General features: G+C 36.9%; 2 protein-coding genes and 1 long non-coding RNA gene across 3 annotated transcripts; 2 read left to right on the forward strand and 1 right to left on the reverse strand.

The window, feature by feature from the left end:
* Window positions 1-2189: 2189 nt before the first annotated feature.
* On the reverse strand, window positions 2190-3359 carry LOC140824595 (uncharacterized). Its single transcript, XR_012116386.1, has 3 exons — window positions 3223-3359; window positions 2713-2766; window positions 2190-2396 (listed from the first exon to the last, which is right to left on the reverse strand). It is a non-coding gene; the product is annotated as an uncharacterized lncRNA (long non-coding RNA).
* A 14636-nt stretch (window positions 3360-17995) lies between these two features.
* Window positions 17996-20076, forward strand: LOC140824120 (uncharacterized). Its single transcript, XM_073185721.1, has 3 exons — window positions 17996-18626; window positions 19032-19660; window positions 19828-20076. The coding sequence occupies exons 1-3, from the start codon at window positions 17996-17998 to the stop codon at window positions 20074-20076; spliced, it is 1509 nt and encodes a 502-aa protein (XP_073041822.1).
* Window positions 20077-20461: 385 nt separating this feature from the next.
* Window positions 20462-21359, forward strand: LOC140824121 (uncharacterized). Its single transcript, XM_073185722.1, has 3 exons — window positions 20462-20550; window positions 20703-20835; window positions 20883-21359. Exons 1-3 carry the CDS (start codon window positions 20462-20464, stop codon window positions 21357-21359), a joined length of 699 nt encoding a protein of 232 aa, XP_073041823.1.
* The last annotated feature ends 558 nt before the right edge of the window (window positions 21360-21917 follow it).

Consider the following 21917-nt stretch of genomic DNA (forward strand, 5'->3'; position numbering starts at 1 on the left):
GTTTTTCTGAAAATGGTAGAGTTCAAAATATTTTATGAGGCGAGCTTGATTTTATCTGGGAAGTCGGTTTTGGGTACACGACGGACTTTTAAAAGATCAGAAGTATTATTTTTGAAAACTAATTTTAATAAAATTTTATTTTTCGATTAAATAGGTGTTATTAAGCCTAATTTAGCTAGGATTAGTAAGCTCAATTACTCCTAAACCTCAAGGCCCAAAACCTAAGCCTATTAACATGCAAGTTAAAATCTATAAAAAGAAATCCTAGGTTTTTTGTACATGATATCAGCCGAAATTACACACATACAACACACAATTTACGAAAATTTGAGGAGGAAGAAACAAGGATTCTTCGTCGCCCGTTCGTCCGTCTTCACGCTCCACGCCAACAATCGTATATTCGAGAGTTTTAAACGCAAAGAATCGTTTAAAAATTTATTAGACGCATCATTCAATCCATATTATGCATGTTTTGTTTATTTTATCATGGAAAATAATTGAGTAAAATTCTCTTAACGAATTGAAAAATATTTTCAAAGTTTTGACGATTTTACGCTTGTTTGAAAAATTTTATGAATTCCAAGGACACGGTGCCAGTAGGATGTGTTTAAGGGCTAGGAAAAGATTCGTTAAGGGACCACACGAAGGCTTGAATCAAGTTGGACAAGGAAGGAGGAGGCCTAGGGTTTGCTAGGGTATCATGGCTTCGCACGTCTTCAAGGCTACGGCTAAAGGTGCTTGGCTACTCACGGCTCGGCCAGGGCTCGGCTAGGGGTTGGGGTGGACGTGGTCAAGGGTTGGGAAGAGTCCTAGCATGGCTAGGACTCGAGTGCAGCGGCTAGGGAAGAGTCCACGTGAACTAGCACTCTTCCCCCTGAGCGCTTGGTGAAGCTACGAGCAAGGGGACTCACAGCTCGGTTGGGGGCTGGCTATGGTTGTTCAATAGGGTCCAGTAGAGTCCTAGTTGGGTTCCTGGGCTGCTGGTTCACGGTGGCTTTTTGGGGAAAAAAAACAGATAAGGGTCGCGATCTAGGGCTTGCGCGCATGGGTGTGTGCGGCTTGGTTATGGGCTGGGGGGCTGGGTCCTGGTCCAAGAGGGTTCAGTAGGGTCCCTAGGCGTCTGGTTAGGGTATGGTTTACGGTGGCTCGGCCATGGCTTGATGAATTTAGGTCGTGGATCGAGATGGAAATGTAGGATTTTGTTTATGGCTTAGGAAAAGAGTTGGCTCGAACCATGGTCCACGGGCGTCAGTTCATGGATCACGATGGTATTTTAGGAATAAAATATTTATGTTTAAGGTTTGGGAAGAAAATATTAAATTTGTGATTAATTCGAAATTAAAACGTTTTACGAATTAGTATTTAAAGAATTAAATCGAAATCATCGTGTTTACGTTAATAAAAATATTAGAAGTCAAATTTAAGCTTAAATAATTATTTGGTATAGTCTCGAGTCATGAAAAGCGAGAAAAAGTCAAAATCGAGAATTTTAGGGTACAAGGGAAAAACAGTCATTTTACACCTGGGTATGACGAAAAGGGTTGGCAGTGTTCCGAGGGATTATAACGCATGTTAAATGATATTTTAAAACGTTTACGATGAAAATATGAGGTTTTATGATTTATGGTAAAGCTGTGCAATTTTTACTGTTAAAATGCTATTTTTCAAATGTGGAATGGACATGATGTTTTGTGATTAAAAAGGAAAAAAAAATATTTTGAAGGATGAGTGGATCGAGTTCAGCAGTAAACTCCTAAGAGACATTTATTTCTGCATTAACTTGATAGTCAAAAGTTTTAAGGGATTGTGTTAATGATTTATCAGATATTTTTATGCTTTATTTTGAAGTTAGTTTGGATCATGTTAAAAGGTGGAAGATTGATTTCTGTTAATTGACGACTTAGAGATTTTATGCAGTTGAGATTTTAAAAATTAAATTATTTTGATTTATGGAGATGTTAAGTTATTTGAAATGGTGAATTTTGAAATCCGAACCAAAATATTTGGAAGACAGATTCAATTTTGATTAACGATTTAAAAGAGACCATAATCTGGTCTTGTTGAGAAGGACAAATTATCAAAAATGATTCACGAAAACAAGTCTATATAAAGATGAATAAATCTCATATTATGAACGGTTTTAATTCCATCTTACCTTATAATGTGATTGAGATTCCAAATCTTTAGAACTCTAATGTGAATGAGATTCCGATTCTATAGAACCTAGAGTCATTTGAAATCTATTTTCCGGAATGAAGGATACAAATGTAACCTTAAGGTTCATCTCTCTGCATTGCTTAAAGTTCATCTTTGGCCTTACAATCGCCCTGGGATTTCAAATGTTTGTCGATTAATGCTGTAAACTCCTTCAAGCCAGATTTGGTGGGAAATTTAATCTGTGGAAAAGGTGAGCGAATTAAGTTAGAAAGAAATAACAGTCGTGGACCCAGAAATTTTGACCAAAGATGAGCAACTTCGAGTATTGTGGAGGGCAACATGTGCATTCTCTAAACTTTTAAGATCCCCTCAAAGTGTTAAGATTGGAAATTGAACCTAACTCAACCCCAAAAGCTAACTCAAGGGGGAGGATTGTCCAGGACCATATATACAACTCTGAGGTTAGTAATCAACCGATGTGAGACAATTAACAAAAGTCTACTACAATTTGGGAATTAAAGATGCATCGAAAAGAAATTTCATAAACGTAATTACCGGATTTGACTTGTCTTTAGCTGGGTAGAATAATAATGTTGGAAAGTCCTCCACCTGCAAAATTCCAGATTAAAGGGTCTTAAAAATCTGAATGTTAACAATCCCACATCTTGGAATCGTTCTACTAAACACGGGAATTAGTGAAGAAAACAATGACAAAGAATTAAGGTATGATGGACAAAGCAGATGAATGCAACACGATATTATAAGATCAAGCAACAGAGCAACCAAAATGCAAGTAACGAGGTGGATAAAATGTTTACATTAACATGTATTGAATTTGAAATGAAAATGTCACAGAAAAGCTGGTGGCAAAGATTTAAGAAAAGATCATTGCTACACTTTTAAAATGACACAGCCACAAAGGCGTTCAACATCAAAACATTAGAGCTGAATGGATTGTAAAGGTGATATTCGTCTGTCCCTCGTGCTACAAAAAAGAATTTAGAAGTGAGATTCTTTTATTAAATCCAAGAATAACAGCCAACAGGTATGCTACAGGCACATTACCTGCAATTTTGGATGTTCGTTAGTTGAAACGTCGATCCTTGAAAAAACAAGGCTATCGAGCCCCTTGAAATGCTTGGCCAATTTCTCGACTTGCTTGCTTGTTGTTTCGCAGGTGATGCACCATGGTGTATAGACCTAATGCAGAGAGTTAGTCATATTTAAGAATTGTTTAAATAATCACTTAAACGACCGTCACTTTTTACTTTCAAATTCCACTAATTTTTTTTTCTTTTCTCCATTAATTCGAAAATCAACAATTAAAATAACTTAACATTTTCCATAACTTAAAATAATTTAACAATTTAAATCTCAAGTACATAAATTTCCTAAACATTGTCAATTACCAAAATACAACTTCTACCTTGGACATGATCAAAACTAACTTCGAAATAAAGCATAAAATCTCTAATAAAATCCATAGCAAAAATCCTTTAGAACTTTTAACTAAGAAGCTAATGCGGAAAATAAAGACCTTCGGGAGTGTACTGCCGTACCCGATCCACTCAAGCGTCACCGCCTCCCTTATTATCATCATCAACTGCAGCATTCAAACCTAATGAGTCTAATGACTCAGCACGTCCTAAACATGAGTAACAAGTAATACATATACATGCACATGCATTAAAATCATGTTTTTATTTAAAATAATTTTAAGCATAAATAAATCAAATATCATAAAATCATGAAATCGTAAAGCTTTGCATCATTTATCACTTTGGGTGAATTTTGATCCTTGAAAAACTCTTGAATATACAATCGTCAGCGAGGGGCACGAAGAGGAACGAATGAGCGACGAAGTACCTTAGCTTTCTTCCCTATGCACTTCTTGAAATTTAGTGTGTGTAGGTGTGTGTGCGTGTGGGCGGCTGATGTGAGTCCCAAAAGACCAAGATTTGTATTTTTATAGATTTAATTTGAATGATAATGGTCTTTGGTTTTGGCTTTCAAGTATATGAGCAATCGAACCTACTCAAAATAGTTAAATTTTATTTGAAAAATAATTTTTTATAAAAATTAGATTTCAAAAATAATGCATTTGATATTAAAAAAGTCCCTTGTTTGCCCAAACCCGGCTTTCTGGATAAAATCGTGCTCGTCTAGTAAAATAATTTGAATTCTATCATATTTAGAAAAATCTAATCATTTTTAATCATATTAAGAAACCTTGAAAATATTTATTGCAAAATATTTATTTTATCTTCGTCGTCCCCGATCTCCTTTCCTCAGCCTATTATCGAATATCCGGATAAAATCTACAATTCTCATGAAATCATGCCATTAAATCATTTAATCATTCAGTCACACCTTTAATTAATAATATGCATAACATAATCATTTAAAATCAACCATGCGAATGGCGTAAGAAATTTAAATCGTTTGCATACATGTGGTTTTACGTAGGTTGGTGATAAGTGCAATAATTGCCCTTAATTTATATGTTAAACAAGTTGAATTATGTTAGTTTAGAACATAATTACACATGATATTCGTTGTTTTTGTGTCGTGCTTGAAAATTAGGGGCATTTTTGGATGTTGATTTATTGAGAAGATGGCATCGCAACACCGAGGAACAGCGCCGCCACGCTAGAATTACAAAGATCAAGCGCTTAGGCGCTACCAGGCTGCGCAACAAGCGCTGGGTAGCGCCCACAGCCGAGAGACAAGTGCCTAGGCAGCGCCACACCTTCAAGAGACTGGCGTCTGTTTTCTTTTATTTTTGCCGCCCGGCCTTAAACGCAAGCCCATTAGTCATGTTCTCGGCGCCACTAGCGCCGCAGCGCTGCTTAGGCGCGCGGCTCACGAAGGTGTGCCGCCACGTCTAGACGCTTGTATTTCGGTGGTCTAGCGTTGTGGAGCTTTCTGACTGGTGCCGCGGCGCTTCACTTTCGCACAAAGGGGCGTGGCAGCGCCGATCTTGAGGCGCTGCGACGCTTGTTGCTTGTATATTCTTCTTAGCGCTGCGGCTCTAGTTTATTAACTTTTCATGCTAAAAAATACCTCTGATTGCTCTAAACCATCCAATCATTGTTTATTTCTTGCATGACACGACAACAAAAACCAAGCGTAATACCGTTCGAAACTAACACAATTCAAATGGATTAACATATAAATTAGTGCAATTCTTGCATTTATCAAACCCCACAAAACTTGAATTTTTACTAGTCCCGAGCAAAATAAAAATAAGAACTCAATCAAAACTAAAATACTAACAACTATAAGTCATGGATATGTAATCAGTGATATTGGCCTCCGCATTATCCTTTTTCATGTACTTCACAATTAATCAAGAGTCACGTGTGTGTGTGACATGTCAACGTTTATTTACCAAATCAAATGCTCAAATAAATTTACAACACTCGTTCGCCTTATGAACTCAAGATATTCTCAGCTCAGTTCAACTTACACTTCATTTAAAATAAAAATTCACTTACACAGATCACATAGGACTTTATTGGTGATTATTTGGCTTAGACATACTTATCGGTTCCATCGAACTGGTTTCGGACCTGTTCCTACCGGTTCTGGGTCCGATGAGTTTGGAATGGGTATGAACCGGTTCGGAACCGGTTCCGGTTCCAAGTTGAAATACTTGGAACCAATCCAAACCCAAGACCTGTTCGGCTTCTAATAAACCGGTTCTGGTTCGGGTCGAACCGGTTCCGAACTCTAATTTATTATATTTTACTATATAATTAAAAATAGTAATATTAATGGACAATTTTTTATTTAGTATCTTGATTGCAAATAATTGTGACTACATTAAAAAACTATAACAAAATAACTTAAACATTTATTTTTACAATTGAACATCTAAAATTCATCACGATTTATTAAAATATATTTTGAATATTCTGGATCTTCGTCGGAGCTTGAGCTTTGAAATTCGTCGATCGCGCCAAAGGTCCTATTCATTTTTTCTGCTGCAAACCAATCTTGTAGGCATGTTAGCATGGAAAGTGTTTTTGGCTTTAAATTAGTTCTTTTTTCATCAATGATCCTTCCACATACTGAAAATGCTAATTCGGAAGCAACACTTGAACTTTGAATGGGTAGGACATCTCTTGTAATTGCAGCTAACACTGGATAAATTTTATAATTTACTTTCCACCAATCAAGAACATCTAAATTATCTGTAGTCTCAATATATTGGCTTAGATAAATTTGGATCTCATTGTAATTGGTTGTCACCGATTTTCCTTTGAACTTTTGTCGTTTCAAACTTTTAAAGAAGTTCAGTGCTCCACTTTTGCTTTTATATGTCGGCATCTCCTCCGGCTGCGCACTCTGTTCATCACATTGTTCAATAGCATACAAATCAAACAATTTTTAGAGAGAATACATGATTGACTTCTTTTGATCGTCAACATTCTTCCGAAGAAATTTAGCTTAAAATCCAAAAAACATGTCTAATCCTCCTTGATTTTGAATAGGATCAAGTAATGTTGTACCATGCTCAATTGGGATAGTTTCCCAATATTTAAAAAATTTGTTTTCCATATTTAAAACAAAATCAGGCATAACAGAATCATCATGATATTCAATAAATTTATAAAACATATTAAAAAGCAAAGATAGAAACATGGTTGAAGTAGGGTAGTTAATACTAGAAAAATTTTCGGTCGCTTCTTTAAAAATTTCTAACAAAGAAACACATTTACTCAAAATATTCCAATCATCGTCAGTTAACATTAAAGATTGTACCGTAATATTATTATAATATTGAGTAACTAAATCTTGAAAACGTAATAAAGTATGAAGAAATTGATATAAAGAATTCCATCTAGTTTCAATAGAAGATGAAATTTTTTAACTTTAATGCCGGTTGATTCGACTAGTGTTTTCTAGTCACGTCCATATCTTCTTTCAGGTAATAATTTCTCACATAATTTGAATTTTTCTATTACATTGGACATTTGCTCATCACAGGCACATTTAGCACATGAGTTGATAATATGACATGCGCATCTAACATGAAGCGAATTACTTTCTAAAATTGGTTTTAGTGAATCTTTAAGATATTTAATTACAAGAGTATTGGCACTCGCATTATCTAACGTTATCGACATTATTTTATTTTGCATGCCATAAATCTTAACAACATTTAAAACATATCTAGCTATAGTGTATGCGTTGTGACACAATTCTAAATGATCTAGAGCTAAAATTCTTTTTCGCATAGTCCAAGTTTCGTCAATCCAATGACATGTAACAACAAGATATGATTCATATTTTAAATTAGTCCAAATATTAGTTGTCAAACTAACTCGACAAGAAATATTTGAAAGATGCGATTTTAGTGTTTCTTTATATTCTTTAAAAATAACAAAACAATATTTCATAAGTGTGTGCCTAGAAATATTGTGAAAACCAGGTTGAATAGGACTAGTAAATTCAACAAAACCTTCTTTTTCAGATATTATAAAAAGGTTGACAACATTTGGTAACAAACTTTACGATGGCTTTCCGAGAAATTTCTTTTGTGATTGTGAAAGCTTTACCACTTGAAGGATTAATTTGTTGTTGTGTTAGTTCCCTACCGAATGGTTGTAGCGTATCAGGGTCAAATTTATGTACCTTAAATAAATGTTTTTTCAAATTGCCTGTACCACCGGAACCACCACCCGTTTTGTAAGAATACCTCGTTTTGCAAATTTTACAAACGGAAAAAGAGTTATTCGTACCTTGTTGTACAATATCAAAGTGATCCCAAACTTTGCAAAGCTTTGCACGGGCTGTCGTCTTGTTCGTTGACATTGTGTTGCTTGCTCGAGTAGACGATGGCGTCCCTACATCTTTGTTGGGGAGTTCCATGGCTTCTTCAACCTCGTGGCCAGGTTCGACTTCATCAAAGTCGGCGACGTAGCAAAAATGTTTACCAAACTCGGGAGCGTATTCGCCACCGCCACCACGACGATTCGAAGATGATGCCATTGAAATTCGAATTATTTATATGAATAAATTGCGAAATAATAAATAAATAACAATAAAAATAATAGTGATTATAGATAAAATTATAAAACAATTATTGAATATATTTGGAGAAATGATAGCAAATAAAAATATTGATTGTAGAGAAATGAAAAGTTGAGAGAAAATTGAAATGGGAAATATAAAAAATGACTTGTATATATAGGTGATTTTGGGGGTTAAAAAAATTATATTTGCAATTCGGCCCCAAATATTGAAGAAAAAAATTGCATATTTCAATAGCCGTTGAACGACTATTGAAATGTGCAGCAGCATTCAATGCAGACTTTGGGCCAACGGCAAAGGCCTTTTATTTTAATTTTTCAAAAAATTTAGGATTCCGGTATCTGGGTCCGGGTCTGGTTCTGGGTCGGTTCCGGATACAGTCCGGAACCAGTTCGGAACCGGTTCAGAAAATGCTGAACCGGTTCAACCCACAAACCAACAGATTGTACATGGTTTCGGGTCCGGTTCTTCCATACCGGATCAGATTCCGGCCCGAAGCGGTCCGTTAACTCATAAGATTTTCAACACAAGTATACCAAAATTGATGTCACACAATGAGAAGTTTACATGCAAATGATTTAAGTTCATACTTGCTAACCATGTTTCTCAGGTATCCAAAAGCTTGACTTGAACAACTTTTCTCCACTAGTATATTGGATAAATGTGACAAGGTGAATAGGTCTTGTAGGCTTATAACGTTAGACTATGGCTCATGATCTACAATGAAAGTATTTGATTTTTCATCATTTTCACTCTCCTTTCATTCACCATCCCTTATTTTTTTCTTCACAATCATATCTTTAATTTCTCGTTTTTTTTTTCACCATTTTTTGAATCATTCCTTCGATTTTTTTTCTTCTTTGTCTCTTTTTCAACTTCTTCATGCACATTTAATTTTTCTTTTTCTTTCCGAGGAGTATTTGAATCATTACAACACCAATGACTTATTTCTCTCAAAATTAGGTAGGACAATAAGTGTATAAACTTCATTAGGTAGTTGTTGTGGGATGTTGAATAGATACAAGTGGGGGCTAATTGTATGTTCTTGAAACACACCAATTGATTTTTTGTAGGCTCAAAATGGGACACTAGGGATATTTCATGTTCATTTGGTAGGCTCGAAGGCTTAAACGGTTCCAAAGATTGTCTAAATCATTCTTATGTCACACATTATCCGTATTTCGCCTCGAAAAGTGTTCAAGCAAGTTCTAGATTTTCGTCAATCCATTATTCAGTCATCTCACACAAACCAATCACATGCATTGTTCAATCAAAATGTTACATGAGATAGGTGCACAAAGAAAAGTCAAGTATCTCAATCAACTCGAGGCTCAATGGTCTAACAATGGACAATAAACAATGAAAACAGGCCCAAAGATATTGAGAAAAATTGCCTAGATCATCTATGTGTTTGCAAAAGTGTCGGTTAATGTCACGTGAGAATTGCTAAAAATCAGATCTTCATTGTCCAATTAGCACCACAGGTATGTTAATTGTATGTAAGCATCGATAGTATCAACAAACATGATAGTGCAAAAAATTGTGACTCTCAAGTTATCATAAGCACATGTTTTCAGAACCATAACTTCATTTTATCATCGGCACACAATGATTTGTCCATGACTCTTTCTAACGACTCTAACATGCCATAAATAAATTTTTTTACTTTTTTTAACAAACTAGACTCAACCGTGCAGGTTATAACTAATCATGCAATTCCTAAAATAAAAACGAATTAACAAGTGAACTAGAAAACAACTAAGAACTCAAAAGTAAAGCAGAATTAACGACCCCTAAACTTAAGTACGTGCATTGTACCTATAAGAACAGTAATAAACCAAGAAAAACATGGGATTACGTACCTCATACAGCAAGCATCAGGACTCGCTGTCCTCAGCCTGATAGCTCAACCTCCTCATCATCATCATACTCAACATCATCCTCAATAGGTCAGTGTGCAAATGTTGAGGGTGGTGGAAATGGCTCATCAGATGGACTAGTAGCAGAGAAATGTTGTGCAAGCACTCAATTAAAATCGTGCACGTACTCCACGTGCTCGCGCGTCATCCGACACAGTCTCCTTATCGTGCGCTCTAATTCATCGAGATGGTGGCGGTCGGTCTGTGCACTGTCGGTCTCCGCCTTTCGTTTGTGTGATGGTTGCGGGACGGGCTGTGACTGTGCTCCACTCCCTGAAACCTCTCCTTGACCACTAGTAATCTGTCTCTATCTTTAATGCCTAGGGAGGGGATCAACCAGTGATATATCGCATTTCGTCCGCAGTAATGCCTCATTATCATCCCAAGTAACCCTCGCTACATGACAAAGGTCAGTGATCGTCGACGAATGGGGTATGTAACATTAGATGTGGCTCGAGCAGCCTGCAAAATAGACGCCATAATTACCCGGCCTGTGTCCACTATCCTGCTGGTGATGATACAAAAAACCAACGCTGTCTCCGTCTTTGTCACATCAGATACATGCCCAGATGACATCAAACGCGAGGCTACAAAGTAATACCAGTTGTACGCCTCCCTCTTCATAGACGTCGCAGGGAATGTGCCCGGGGCACGTTGATTGTTGAGCTTCCAAACCGTGCACCGCTCACAAAGTTTGGTTATGATTGTCTCGTAGGGATAAGCCTCTCGCATGAACAATGTGTACTCATATGTGTCGTAATCAGGCATCGAGTAAAGAGAATTGATCGTTTTGCTATTGAAGGCAACCATCCGCCCCCGAATCTTCACGTGATAACTTTCATGTTTAACCTTTAGATTAGCATAAAATTCTCTCACAAGGGACATTACAGCATGAGCCTGGGGCTGCACAAATTCATCCCAATTTATCGCTTGAGCATGAGCCAATGTAGGAAAACCCAAGTGGCTCTGATCCATGCCTCTTTCCCGCTGCATATTCTTTTCTATCAACCTAGTATAGTTCTCAGAGGCTACTGCATCCCAGAACCTTCGTCTATCAAAATTGGCAGTAGACAACTCACCATACCCAGACGCACCACGCTTACTTTTTTTTTCGGAGGCATGATTCAATTAAACCCAAACTTCGCTCAACAAATTTTTTTTTAACAAACTAGACTCAACCGTGTAGGGAATAACTAATCATGCAATCCTAAAATAAAAAAGAATTAACAACTGAACTAAAAATCAACTGAAACACAAAAGTAAAGCAGAATTAACGACCCAAAAACTTGTTGCGCGTTTTTCGCTCGCAAGCGTATGGTTGTCAAGTTTTAATATATATAATTAAAGTTTCGTTCCCACGAGAAGTGTGTATGTAAAATATATCAGTGCCTAAATAGTCACGACTTTATTCAGAAAAATCAATAGAGGTTTGGTTTGTTTAAAACAACTTAATTTCAAATAAATAATTAATCTAATCATCGAAAAGAGAAATATCAACGAGAGAAAATATCTAGAGAAATGAATTTCACTAAGTTTCCACGATAATTATTCCCGATTGAATTTATATTTATGAATTCCAATTATTTAATGGCCAAGAACACTTAATTATTTTATTCCACTTTTCCCAAGTGACGAATAAATTGTATCAATCAAACTTCGATTAAAACATTCCTAATAAAAATCTAAGTTTCATTGATAAATGCAAACGATGTTCTCATTAGGCCTCTCTAAAGTTATACGCCTTCCGAACGATATAAACATTCAAAGATGTGTTTCTAAGGATCTATAATCCGAATCCCTCTCCCGAGTTGTAGAACTAATCAAGCAACACAATTTATGACCAGTAAATTGCATTGAATAAAAGCAAGAAACACAATTAAACCAAACGGAATTCAATCATAAAACGAACACGTCAAATCATCGTATCGACAAAGCTACGTCATCCTCTAGAATGAAAAATTAGTTCATAACAAAATCTGCAAAAACAATACATGTTCAAAGTTTTAGACATCTCAACACAATAAAATATAGAAGCAAAAGAATAGACGACAAATCCGATGTGTCGTCTCTGTTCCCAGATCAGTCGTTCTTCGTATTTGTGATCGATCTTCGCACTCCGGATCTTCGTCTCGTGTTTGCTCCTGCTCTCCCGTGCGTTTTTTTTCCAAAAGCGGCCCCTTTTCTTCTGAACCCTCTGCTTTGTTTTATTTTCGCCGTCGGGCCTTAAACGCAAGCCCATTAGTCATGTTGATGTGAATCTAGCCAGCCACTATGCGTTCCAAGAACCAATCCCGAGAGGACGCTTGAAGATGTTGAATGTTGCCCTTCATCCAACCAACGAAAGCTTGGAAACAAGGCTCGAAGGGTTCGGGTTGCATCACAATCAAGTAGAAGCTGACCGAGGCTACACGAACGTGTACACGGGGTCCGTGTCTCATACATTCGAGATTGAGATTTACAGAGCTTACACGGACCCTCACCCGGAGGCCTACACGGGGTCCGTGCCCTTTACGTTTGGACGAGAATATTTTCCTAGTTTAGTGTTTTAATTATTTTGGCAAGTAGATTTGATACCTTTAAATATGCAATTTTATATAGGTAGGGTTTGTTACCTATATATAGGCTAGAATACCATGTAAACTTTTAACTTTTGTTCATTGATTGAGTTTATAAAAACTTCTTTGCGAATTCTCTAAAAAACAAGCTTAAGTTTCGTTATAACTTTTGCATTGTATCAAATCAAACTTATCAAAAGATTTATCTTTTGTGGCGTTTGTCAATCGAATATCACAAGGGTTGCCAAGGACGGGTTCTTTGCAGGTTCTCTTGAATGAGATTGTTTCTATCGTTGGTCAATTGTTGCTAGACCGCGTGATCTAGAGGCGATTATCACACCTATCAATTACTTGTTTCAAAGATCGGGAAAAATCAAAGATCTCGTGAGCGGGATCGCATCATTTGGTATCAGAGCTTTGGGTTTTTTATTCAAGTAAGCGTATCCGTTAAATTTTTCGTAGGATTTTCAATACGGATTTTCGTGTAGCGATTTCTACGTATTTGTTGGAAAAAAAAAATTCGCGATTTCTACGTTTTTGAAGAATCACATCTTCCTGAAGAAGCCCAATATATCAACAACAGAAATTTTGGTGAATTTGGAGGATATCTAGGTAACCCTCCCCCTAATACTTATCATCCTGGTTTGAAAAATCACGAAAAGTTTTCATAGGCAAATATAAAGAATGTGTTGAATCCTCCACCGCGATTCAATGTATCAAAAGGGGAAAGAAAGCCTTCGTTCGAGGATTTGGTAGGGACGTTTGTTGCTGAATCTTGAAAAAGGATGGCGAGGACCGGGTCTCGTCTTGACAATATGGAAACTCACATAGGAAATATGGGTGCCACGATGAAATCTTTGGAGACGCAAATCGGACAGCTGGCTAATCCATTGAGAGATTCGAACAGAGGTCAATTTCCAAGCAATGTACGGTCGTAAGTGCAGATCGCCTATTCATTGGGATGAAGTAGGGGAGAGATTAGAATTGGGTCCTGAGATTATTCAGCAGACTACCGATGTAGTATTCAAGATCCGTGATAGGTTGAGGACTGCTCAGAGTCGACAGAATAGTTATGCGGATCAGAGGAGGAGAAATCTTGAGTTTGTCGTGGGCGACCATGTTTTTGTGAAGATATCACCTATGAAAGGTGTCATGCGATTCGGGAAGAAAGAAAAGCTCAGTCCGAGATTCGTCGGACCATTTGAGATCCTCGACAGGGTTGGGACATTAGCTTATCGTGTTGCTCTTTCGCCGAATCAAGCCGGAGTACACAATGTGTTCCACGTCTCTATGCTGAGGAAGTATATGGCGAATCCTTCGCATGTCTTGAATTTCGAACCATTGCAGCTCACTCTGAACCCGTCTTATGAAGAAAGACAAGTGCAGATATTAGACAGACAGGAGAAGAAGCTTCGGAACAAACTGGTGAAGCTAGTGAAACTCAAATGGCTTAATCATTCGGAAGAGGAAGCTACGTGGGAATCGGAGCCAGAAATGAGGAGTCGGTACCCCGAGTTATTCAGTAAGTTTTAATTTCGAGGACAAAATTTCTTTTAAGGGGGGGGGGGGGGGGAGTTGTAGAACCCGATAAATCAGACTACGTATATGTAATAATATGATTTATTATTACTAATTATAAGTATTATATTTATTAGGTATTATGGAGTTCAAAACATTGACAAACATGAGCTCAAAACATTGACAAACATGAGCTGAAAAACAAGAGTCCAAAACATTGAAAAACAATTGTGCCCAAATTTTTGACTAAAATATTTTAAAGCATGCATTAAATTTTAAGAATTATTCTCCAATCTTACCTATAAATAGATGTTTTGAGAATGAGGGAAGACACATCATAAACCTCTCAAACTAGAGCATGAATGAAGCTTGAACACAATCAATCTTTTCTTGAGTGATATTTTCGAGCTAGAAATTCTGTTCATTTTCGAGAGAAACTTCCAGTCCAACGGTTTATTGAAATCTAATCTCCACCGTACATATTACACTTTCATATGTTTTAAACATCATATCAAAATTTCAGCCTCATCCATACGGTCAAAGTTTGTGAAACCCTTCGGCAAGAAAACTGCTCGGATTTCAAACGAGTTTAGCTAGTTTACGGATTTTCGGACGATAAATTCCAGCTTGTTTCTTACGTAATTTTGGAACACCTTTCGGTAAGTGGGCTTATGTTTTAAAGTATTTAAATATGTTTTCGAAAATTCGATCGACATGATATATTCCTTCGATTTGATATATGAATATTTCGTTTCTATAAATTGTTAAGCATGTTTAAATCAATTTCAAGTGCATGTTCCATTCGTTTCAAAATTATGTTGTCTTCATTTCATGTTATATTCTAATATATATTCTTAAACACCAATTTGGTGTATTCTAAGAATTATGTTTAAAGGCACTGTTATGATTCAAGTTAGAAATGGTAAAAAAGGAAAATTTTCCTAAAACATGATAAGATATGACAAGTTTATGGCCCTGTTGCGGTGGATAATAATAACCGATATATGGCCTCACCCCTTATAGGAATTACATATAGGGGACTGATCAGTAACACCATGGATAATAAGATGAAATAGCAGTGCAATACGAATAATATTGATATGTCTATATGCATATGATAATTTATGTTTGCTCATTGTTAATATCATGTCTTGATTTTGTTATGAATAATTATTGTGACATGAAGTTCATTTAATATTTACATAAATATATATAAGTTATGTCGTATCTATCATTTTGTCTATTTATTGTTCCGACGTTTGTTGAGACACGGAAAATTTCGAATTGTTAAGATCTATATATGTATATCTTTGTGTTATTGTGATCGATCGGCCCCCACTTGCTGAGTATTTGACAAAATACTCACCCTTACACCTCTCACTCCCAGATAAGAATGAAAAACAAGTTGAAGAAGAAGAGCAAATGCATTTTTGGGGATGGTAACAAGGTTTCAGTTGATCAAGACATACTTTGGAATTTGGCTATCTTTTATTTTTACGTTGTTCGCTTCCTCACTCGTTTGTTAAGTTGATTACGTTGTAAAGACAATGTATGTTTTATGAAAAAGACTGGTTTGGTTGTACACTCTACTACGAGGCTTGTTGATTTACGATTGATTAATTGTAAAACAACGCCGGATGTCAACTCACCCCGGTATCGGGATATGACATTTAAGTGGTATCAGAGCCCTCCAGGTTCATAATCCGACTGGGAAATTGCCATAGGAAATTTGACAAAGTCAGTTTTTGGCAAGACCCTAGCGACTTCCTACCAATGAACAATATTCACTATTCTTACGTAACATCTGAAAATCGCAAAATTTTATTGTTGAAGCATCCAAAAATCACGTTTTGCCGTTTTTGGTAATAATCGTGAATATCATAACTCCTTGTTCTAAGCCTTTCCATTTGTTTTATTTCAGGAAATGTCTCCCCGTACTCGTGCTGAAATACCCAAACGTATGCGTGAACTCGCCCTTAGCGACCATGAAATTGAAATGGCGCATCTTACAGCGCAACTTTACAAAGAACAACAAAAATATCATGATCAATTGTTAGCCAAAGATTTGGTATATGAAAACTTGAAGAAGGAAAAACAAGAACTAGAAGATATCAAAGATCATCTTAAGGCTGACGTGCAAAGGTTTGCTTATTATCTTAACTCAGAAGAAAAACAGCACGAAATGACCAAGAACAAACTAGAGGCTTCCCAAACAATAGCCCTTGAAATGGATGGATTACGCCAACGAATGTTAGAGGAATCCCAAGAACTACAGTCTCAGATTCAACAAATGTTGCTAATGGAAAAACAATGCCGTCAGAAAGATGAGGCAACCATTCAAGAACTGCAAAATTCGGTGCAGAATTTGACTATGCAAAATGAACAATTACATAATCATGTTCATCATCTTGAGGATGCCATCATTATGGCATTGTAGCCGGAAGTAGAACCGGTAGAAGAACAGATGGAAGATGAATTATTAGGAGATGGAGAGATTTTAGATGATTGAGTATTTAGTGTCATGACTATTTGTAATAAGGATTGATAATCCATTTCCTTTCTTTTACTTCTTATCATTGCACTTCTGAAAACTTTGATTTGTATTGCTTTTCCTTTTCATTGGAATCAATAAAAAGTTTATTTGATCTATTCCTTGATTAATTTCATATTTGAGATAATCTTCAATATTTTGTACATAATTATTCAAACCTCTTAGAAATTCTCATGAGTGTAGGAAATGGCAGAGAGACCCCATCGTAGCAACCGCAACCCGAGATATGCCAATCGCAACAATGATTGCAACAACAATAAAAATGAAGATACACCACCACCAGCAAGAGTTGGCCTTAGCAGAGAAGATTTAATGGAAATAGCAACAATTGTGGCAACAACCCTCCATGGAATGAGCCATTTAAATACCAACACTAATCAACCACCACCACCTCCACCACCGAATGGAATCAAACACCATTATGAATCTCTTCGGAGGAATCGAGTCCCAACGTTTGACGGCAACCCTGACCCAGAAGTTGGTCAAGGCTGGCTCAAGAATATTGAGACACAACTCTAATTGCTTGAAGTACCAAATGAACTAAAAGTGACTGTGGTGACACCATTCCTAGAAGAAAAGACGGCCAAATGGTGGGAGACAATCTCAGCAAATATGACAGAAGTCGGACCAATCACATGGCAAAGATTTCGAGAAGCATTCTTGAAACAATACTATCCAGCAGAGTTGAGATTAAAATTTTTGAGTGAATTTGAGAATTTTACTCAAACCCCGGATATGTCTGTTGTTTAGTACACTTCTAAATTCAACTCCCTTGGAACCTATGCTCCTGCCATCATGGCAGATGATATCCTGAAGATGCATCGTTTCAAACGTGGTCTGAACAGTCGTATCCAATCAACTTTGGCAGTTTACCAACCCACAAGTTTTGATGATTTAATGGGAGCAGCCATTAGAGCTGAGACTGATATTAAGCGCCGAGAAGATGAAAATAAAAATAAACGACCTCTCACTGGACAATCTTTTCAAGGTAAACAACCAGTTAAAAGGTCAAACCAATCGAGTGGACCATTCAAGGAAACTCCTTCCAATTCAACTACGACATTCTCAAGCATAAAACCGTGTCCATTATGCAACTACCGACACATTGGAGAATGTCGAAGGAACACCGGTGCTTGCTTCAATTGTGGGAAGATGGGACACCGGATTGCTAATTGTCCTGAACCATTAAAGAAAATGACATGGTCAGACACTAATGCTACCCCAACAAACCAAAGGAGAATAACACCAATGCTCGTATGTTTGCCATAACTCAAGAAGAGGCAGATGATGCAAACGATGTCGTGGCAGGTACCATTATAATCAATAAAATTTCAGCTTATGTGTTGTTTGACTGTGGTGCCACTCATTCATTTATTTCTAAGAGATTCACTAAGAAGTTAGGGCTTATACCAAAGATACTTGTTGAACCTTTTAGAATTGCTACTCCCACCAGTAAAACAATTGAAACACATAAGATACATCGGAACTGCATAATATATATCAATGAACACACATTCAACGCTGAATTGATTCAAGTCAACATGGTGGAGTTCAACGTTATTCTGGGAATGGATTGGTTATCCAAGAGTCATGCAATAGTAGATTGTCGGCGTAAGATTATCAAACTCCGAACTCCAAGCCAAAAAGAAATCACATACCATGGCAAGGCCAAGAAACGTAAATCCCTCCTTTCTGCATCTCAAACCTGGAAAGCCATGAAGTCTGGAGAAATAGTCTACCTAGCAATGGTAAATGAAGTAAAAGAAGGAGTCGAGCTCAAGATAGAAGATATTCCAGTGGTACAAGAATTTTCGGATGTCTTTCCAGAAGAGCTACCTGGAATGGTCCCGGACCGTGAGATAGAATTCGAGATTAACTTGGTACCAGGTGCTACACCAATATCAAAGGTACCCTATCGAATGGCTCCAGCAGAACTCAATGAGATAAAAGAACAAATCCAAGAGTTGTTAGACAAGAAACAAATCAGACCAATTGTCTCTCCTTGGGGAGCTCCAGTCTTATTTGTAAAGAAAAAAGATGGAAGTATGAGATTGTGTATTGATTATAGAGAACTCAACAAGATCACAATCAAAAACAGATATCCTCTTCCAAGGATAGATGATCTTTTCGAACAACTCAAAGGAGCCACAGTATTTTCCAAGCTTGATTTGAGGACAGGATATCATCAATTGAAGGTCAAAACCAGAAGACGTTCCAAAGACACTTTCAGAACAAGATATGGCCATTATGAGTTTACGGTAATGCCATTTGGATTGACAAATGCTCCAGCAGCTTTCATGGATCTCATGAACAGAGTATTCAAGCCATTTCTCGACAAATTTGTGGTGGTATTTATCGATGACATTCTCGTATATTCTCCAAGTGAAGAGGATCACAAAGAACATCTTCACCTGAATCTTCAGATGTTAAGAGAAAAAGAGTTATACGCGAAATTCAAGAAATGCGAATTCTGGCTAAAAAGTGTGACTTTCTTAGGCCATATCATTTCAAAAGAAGGAGTATCTGTGGACCCTAAAAAGGTGGAAGCAATCACTGGCTGGCCGAGACCTAAGACAGTAACTGAAATTCGAAGCTTTCTGGGATTGGCAGGTTACTATCGAAAATTTGTTGAAGGTTTCTCTTCAATAGCTACGCCTCTTACAAAACTCACACAAAAGAACTCAAAATTTAACTGGAGTGAGGAGTGTGAAAAGAGCTTCCAAACACTCAAGGAAAAGCTTGCATCTACACCAGTACTGATTCTACCCACTGAGGACAAAAGCTTTATCATTTATAGTGACGCATCAAAAGAGGGTTTAGGATGCGTACTCATGCAAGAAGGAAGAGTAATCGCATATGCATCAAGACAATTGAAGCCGTACGAGAAAAATTATCCTACTCACGACCTCGAACTAGCTGCGGTAGTTTTGCCTTAAAAATTTGGAGGCATTATCTTTATGGCGCCAAATGCGAGATCTTCACAGATCATCAAAGTCTCAAGTATTTGTTCACACAAAAAGAATTGAACATGAGGCAGATAAGATGGATTGAATTGTTAAAAGATTATGATTTAACAATAATCTATCAGCCGGGCAAGGCAAATAAGGTAGCTGATGCTTTAAGTAGGAAAAACATGGGTAAAGTGATCCTAGCTTCACTTTCTGCACAACCATGCCTTCAAGAAACAATCAAGTTAAGACAGAATCAAGATCCTACTTTGACAAAACTTAGAGAACAAGTCAAAGAAAAGAAGTCACAAGATCTTCATATAGACGAGAAGGGAGTTTTATGGATGAAAGGACGATTGTGTGTACCAAACATCGAGAATCTTCGATAGGAAGTAATGTCGGAAGCACATAAATCAAAATTTTCGGTCCACCCCGGCAGTACAAAGATGTACAGAGATTTAAAGAAAAATTTTTGGTTGAGCGGAATGAAGAAGGATGTAGCATAATACATCTCTAGATGCCAGGTCTGTCAACAAGTTAAAACTGAACATCAACGGCCTGGAGGACTTCTTCAACCCTTGGAAATTCCATAATGGAAATGGGAACATATTTCCATGGATTTTGTAGTAGGTTTTCCAAAGTATAGGCAAAGTCATAATGGAATATGGGTAATCGTAGATAGACTCACAAAATCTGCACATTTTTTACCTGTCCGCGTGAATTATAATCTGGAAAAATTGGCTACCATATACATGGACAATATTGTGCGATTACATGGAGTTCCGGAAAGCATTCTGTCTGATAGAGATCCAAGATTTGTATCTCGGTTCTGAAAAAGTTTTCAACAAGCTATGGGGACTAAGGTTACTCTCAGTACAGCTTATCACCCTCAAACTGATGGCCAAACAGAGAGAACAATACAAACCCTTGAAGATATGCTACGAGCATGTGTTTTAAAATTCAGTGGTAATTGGAGTGAATATATACCTTTAATTGAGTTCGCTTACAATAACAGTTATCATAGCAGTATTGGAATGGTTCCATACGAAGCTCTGTACGGCCGAAAATGTCGATCACCTCTATACTGGGATGAGGTAGGAGAGAAATCCATAACTGGACCTGAACTTGTCCAAGAAACCGTGGACAAAGTAACAATCATTAAAGAAAGACTCAAAAAATTGCTCAAGATCGACAGAAAAGTTGGGCTGATCTAAAGAGGAGACCAGTGGAGTTCACCGTTGGAGAAAAATCTTACCTAAAAGTTTCTCCCATGAAAGGAGATGTTCGATTCAATAAAGCTGGGAAATTACATCCTCGATACATAGGACCTTTTGAAATTTTAGAAAGAATCGGAACATTGGCATACGGACTAGCATTGCCACCAGGTATGTCAAGAATTCATAATGTATTTCATGTTTCACAATTGAGGAAATACATCCCAGATCCAAGTCATGTTCTTGAAACTGGACCGCTCCTGATGGAAAGTAATCTGAATGAAAAACTGAGATATGAAGAAGTTCCAATTCGAATTTTGGACACCAAAGAACAAGTATTAAGGCGACACAACATTTCCTATGTTAAGATACAGTGGTCTAATCATACCGAAAGAGAAGCTACTTGGGAACTAAAGAGAAGATGTTCGAGCAATATCCCTATCTGTTCGAAAATCTAGAAAACTCAAGTTTCAGGGACGAAACTTCCAATAAGGAGGGAGAAATGTAATAATATGATTTATTATTACTAATTATAAGTATTATATTTATTAGGTATTATGGAGTTCAAAACATTGACAAACATGAGCTCAAAACATTGACAAACATGAGCTGAAAAACAAGAGTCCAAAACATTGAAAAACAATTGTGCCCAAATTTTTGACTAAAATATTTTAAAGCATGCATTAAATTTTAAGAATTATTCTCCAATCTTACCTATAAATAGATGTTTTGAGAATGAGGGAAGACACATCATAAACCTCTCAAACTAGAGCATGAATGAAGCTTGAACACAATCAATCTTTTCTTGAGTGATATTTTCGAGCTAGAAATTCTGTTCATTTTCGAGAGAAACTTCCAGTCCAACGGTTTATTGAAATCTAATCTCCACCGTACATATTACACTTTCATATGTTTTAAACATCATATCAAAATTTCAGCCTCATCCATACGGTCAAAGTTTGTGAAACCCTTCGGCAAGAAAACTGCTCGGATTTCAAACGAGTTTAGCTAGTTTA

The sequence above is a fragment of the Primulina eburnea genome, chromosome 2, assembly GCF_022965805.1.
Source record: "Primulina eburnea isolate SZY01 chromosome 2, ASM2296580v1, whole genome shotgun sequence".
Taxonomy (NCBI): Eukaryota; Viridiplantae; Streptophyta; class Magnoliopsida; order Lamiales; family Gesneriaceae; genus Primulina; species Primulina eburnea.

What these genes read in the sequence shown, in the direction of transcription:
- LOC140824121 (XM_073185722.1), top strand. Translation starts at nt 20,462, where the DNA reads ATGGAGTTCCGGAAAGCATTCTGTCTGATAGAGATCCAAGATTTGTAT. An exon ending in AACAAGCTATGGGGACTAAG is followed by an intron (nt 20,551 to 20,702) that starts GTTACTCTCAGT and finishes TTACAATAACAG; the next exon opens with TTATCATAGCAGTATTGGAA. An exon ending in TCCAAGAAACCGTGGACAAA is followed by an intron (nt 20,836 to 20,882) that starts GTAACAATCATT and finishes CAAGATCGACAG; the next exon opens with AAAAGTTGGGCTGATCTAAA.
- LOC140824120 (XM_073185721.1), top strand. Translation starts at nt 17,996, where the DNA reads ATGTTTGCCATAACTCAAGAAGAGGCAGATGATGCAAACGATGTCGTG. An exon ending in CGAGATTAACTTGGTACCAG is followed by an intron (nt 18,627 to 19,031) that starts GTGCTACACCAA and finishes ATGCTCCAGCAG; the next exon opens with CTTTCATGGATCTCATGAAC. An exon ending in ACGACCTCGAACTAGCTGCG is followed by an intron (nt 19,661 to 19,827) that starts GTAGTTTTGCCT and finishes ATAATCTATCAG; the next exon opens with CCGGGCAAGGCAAATAAGGT.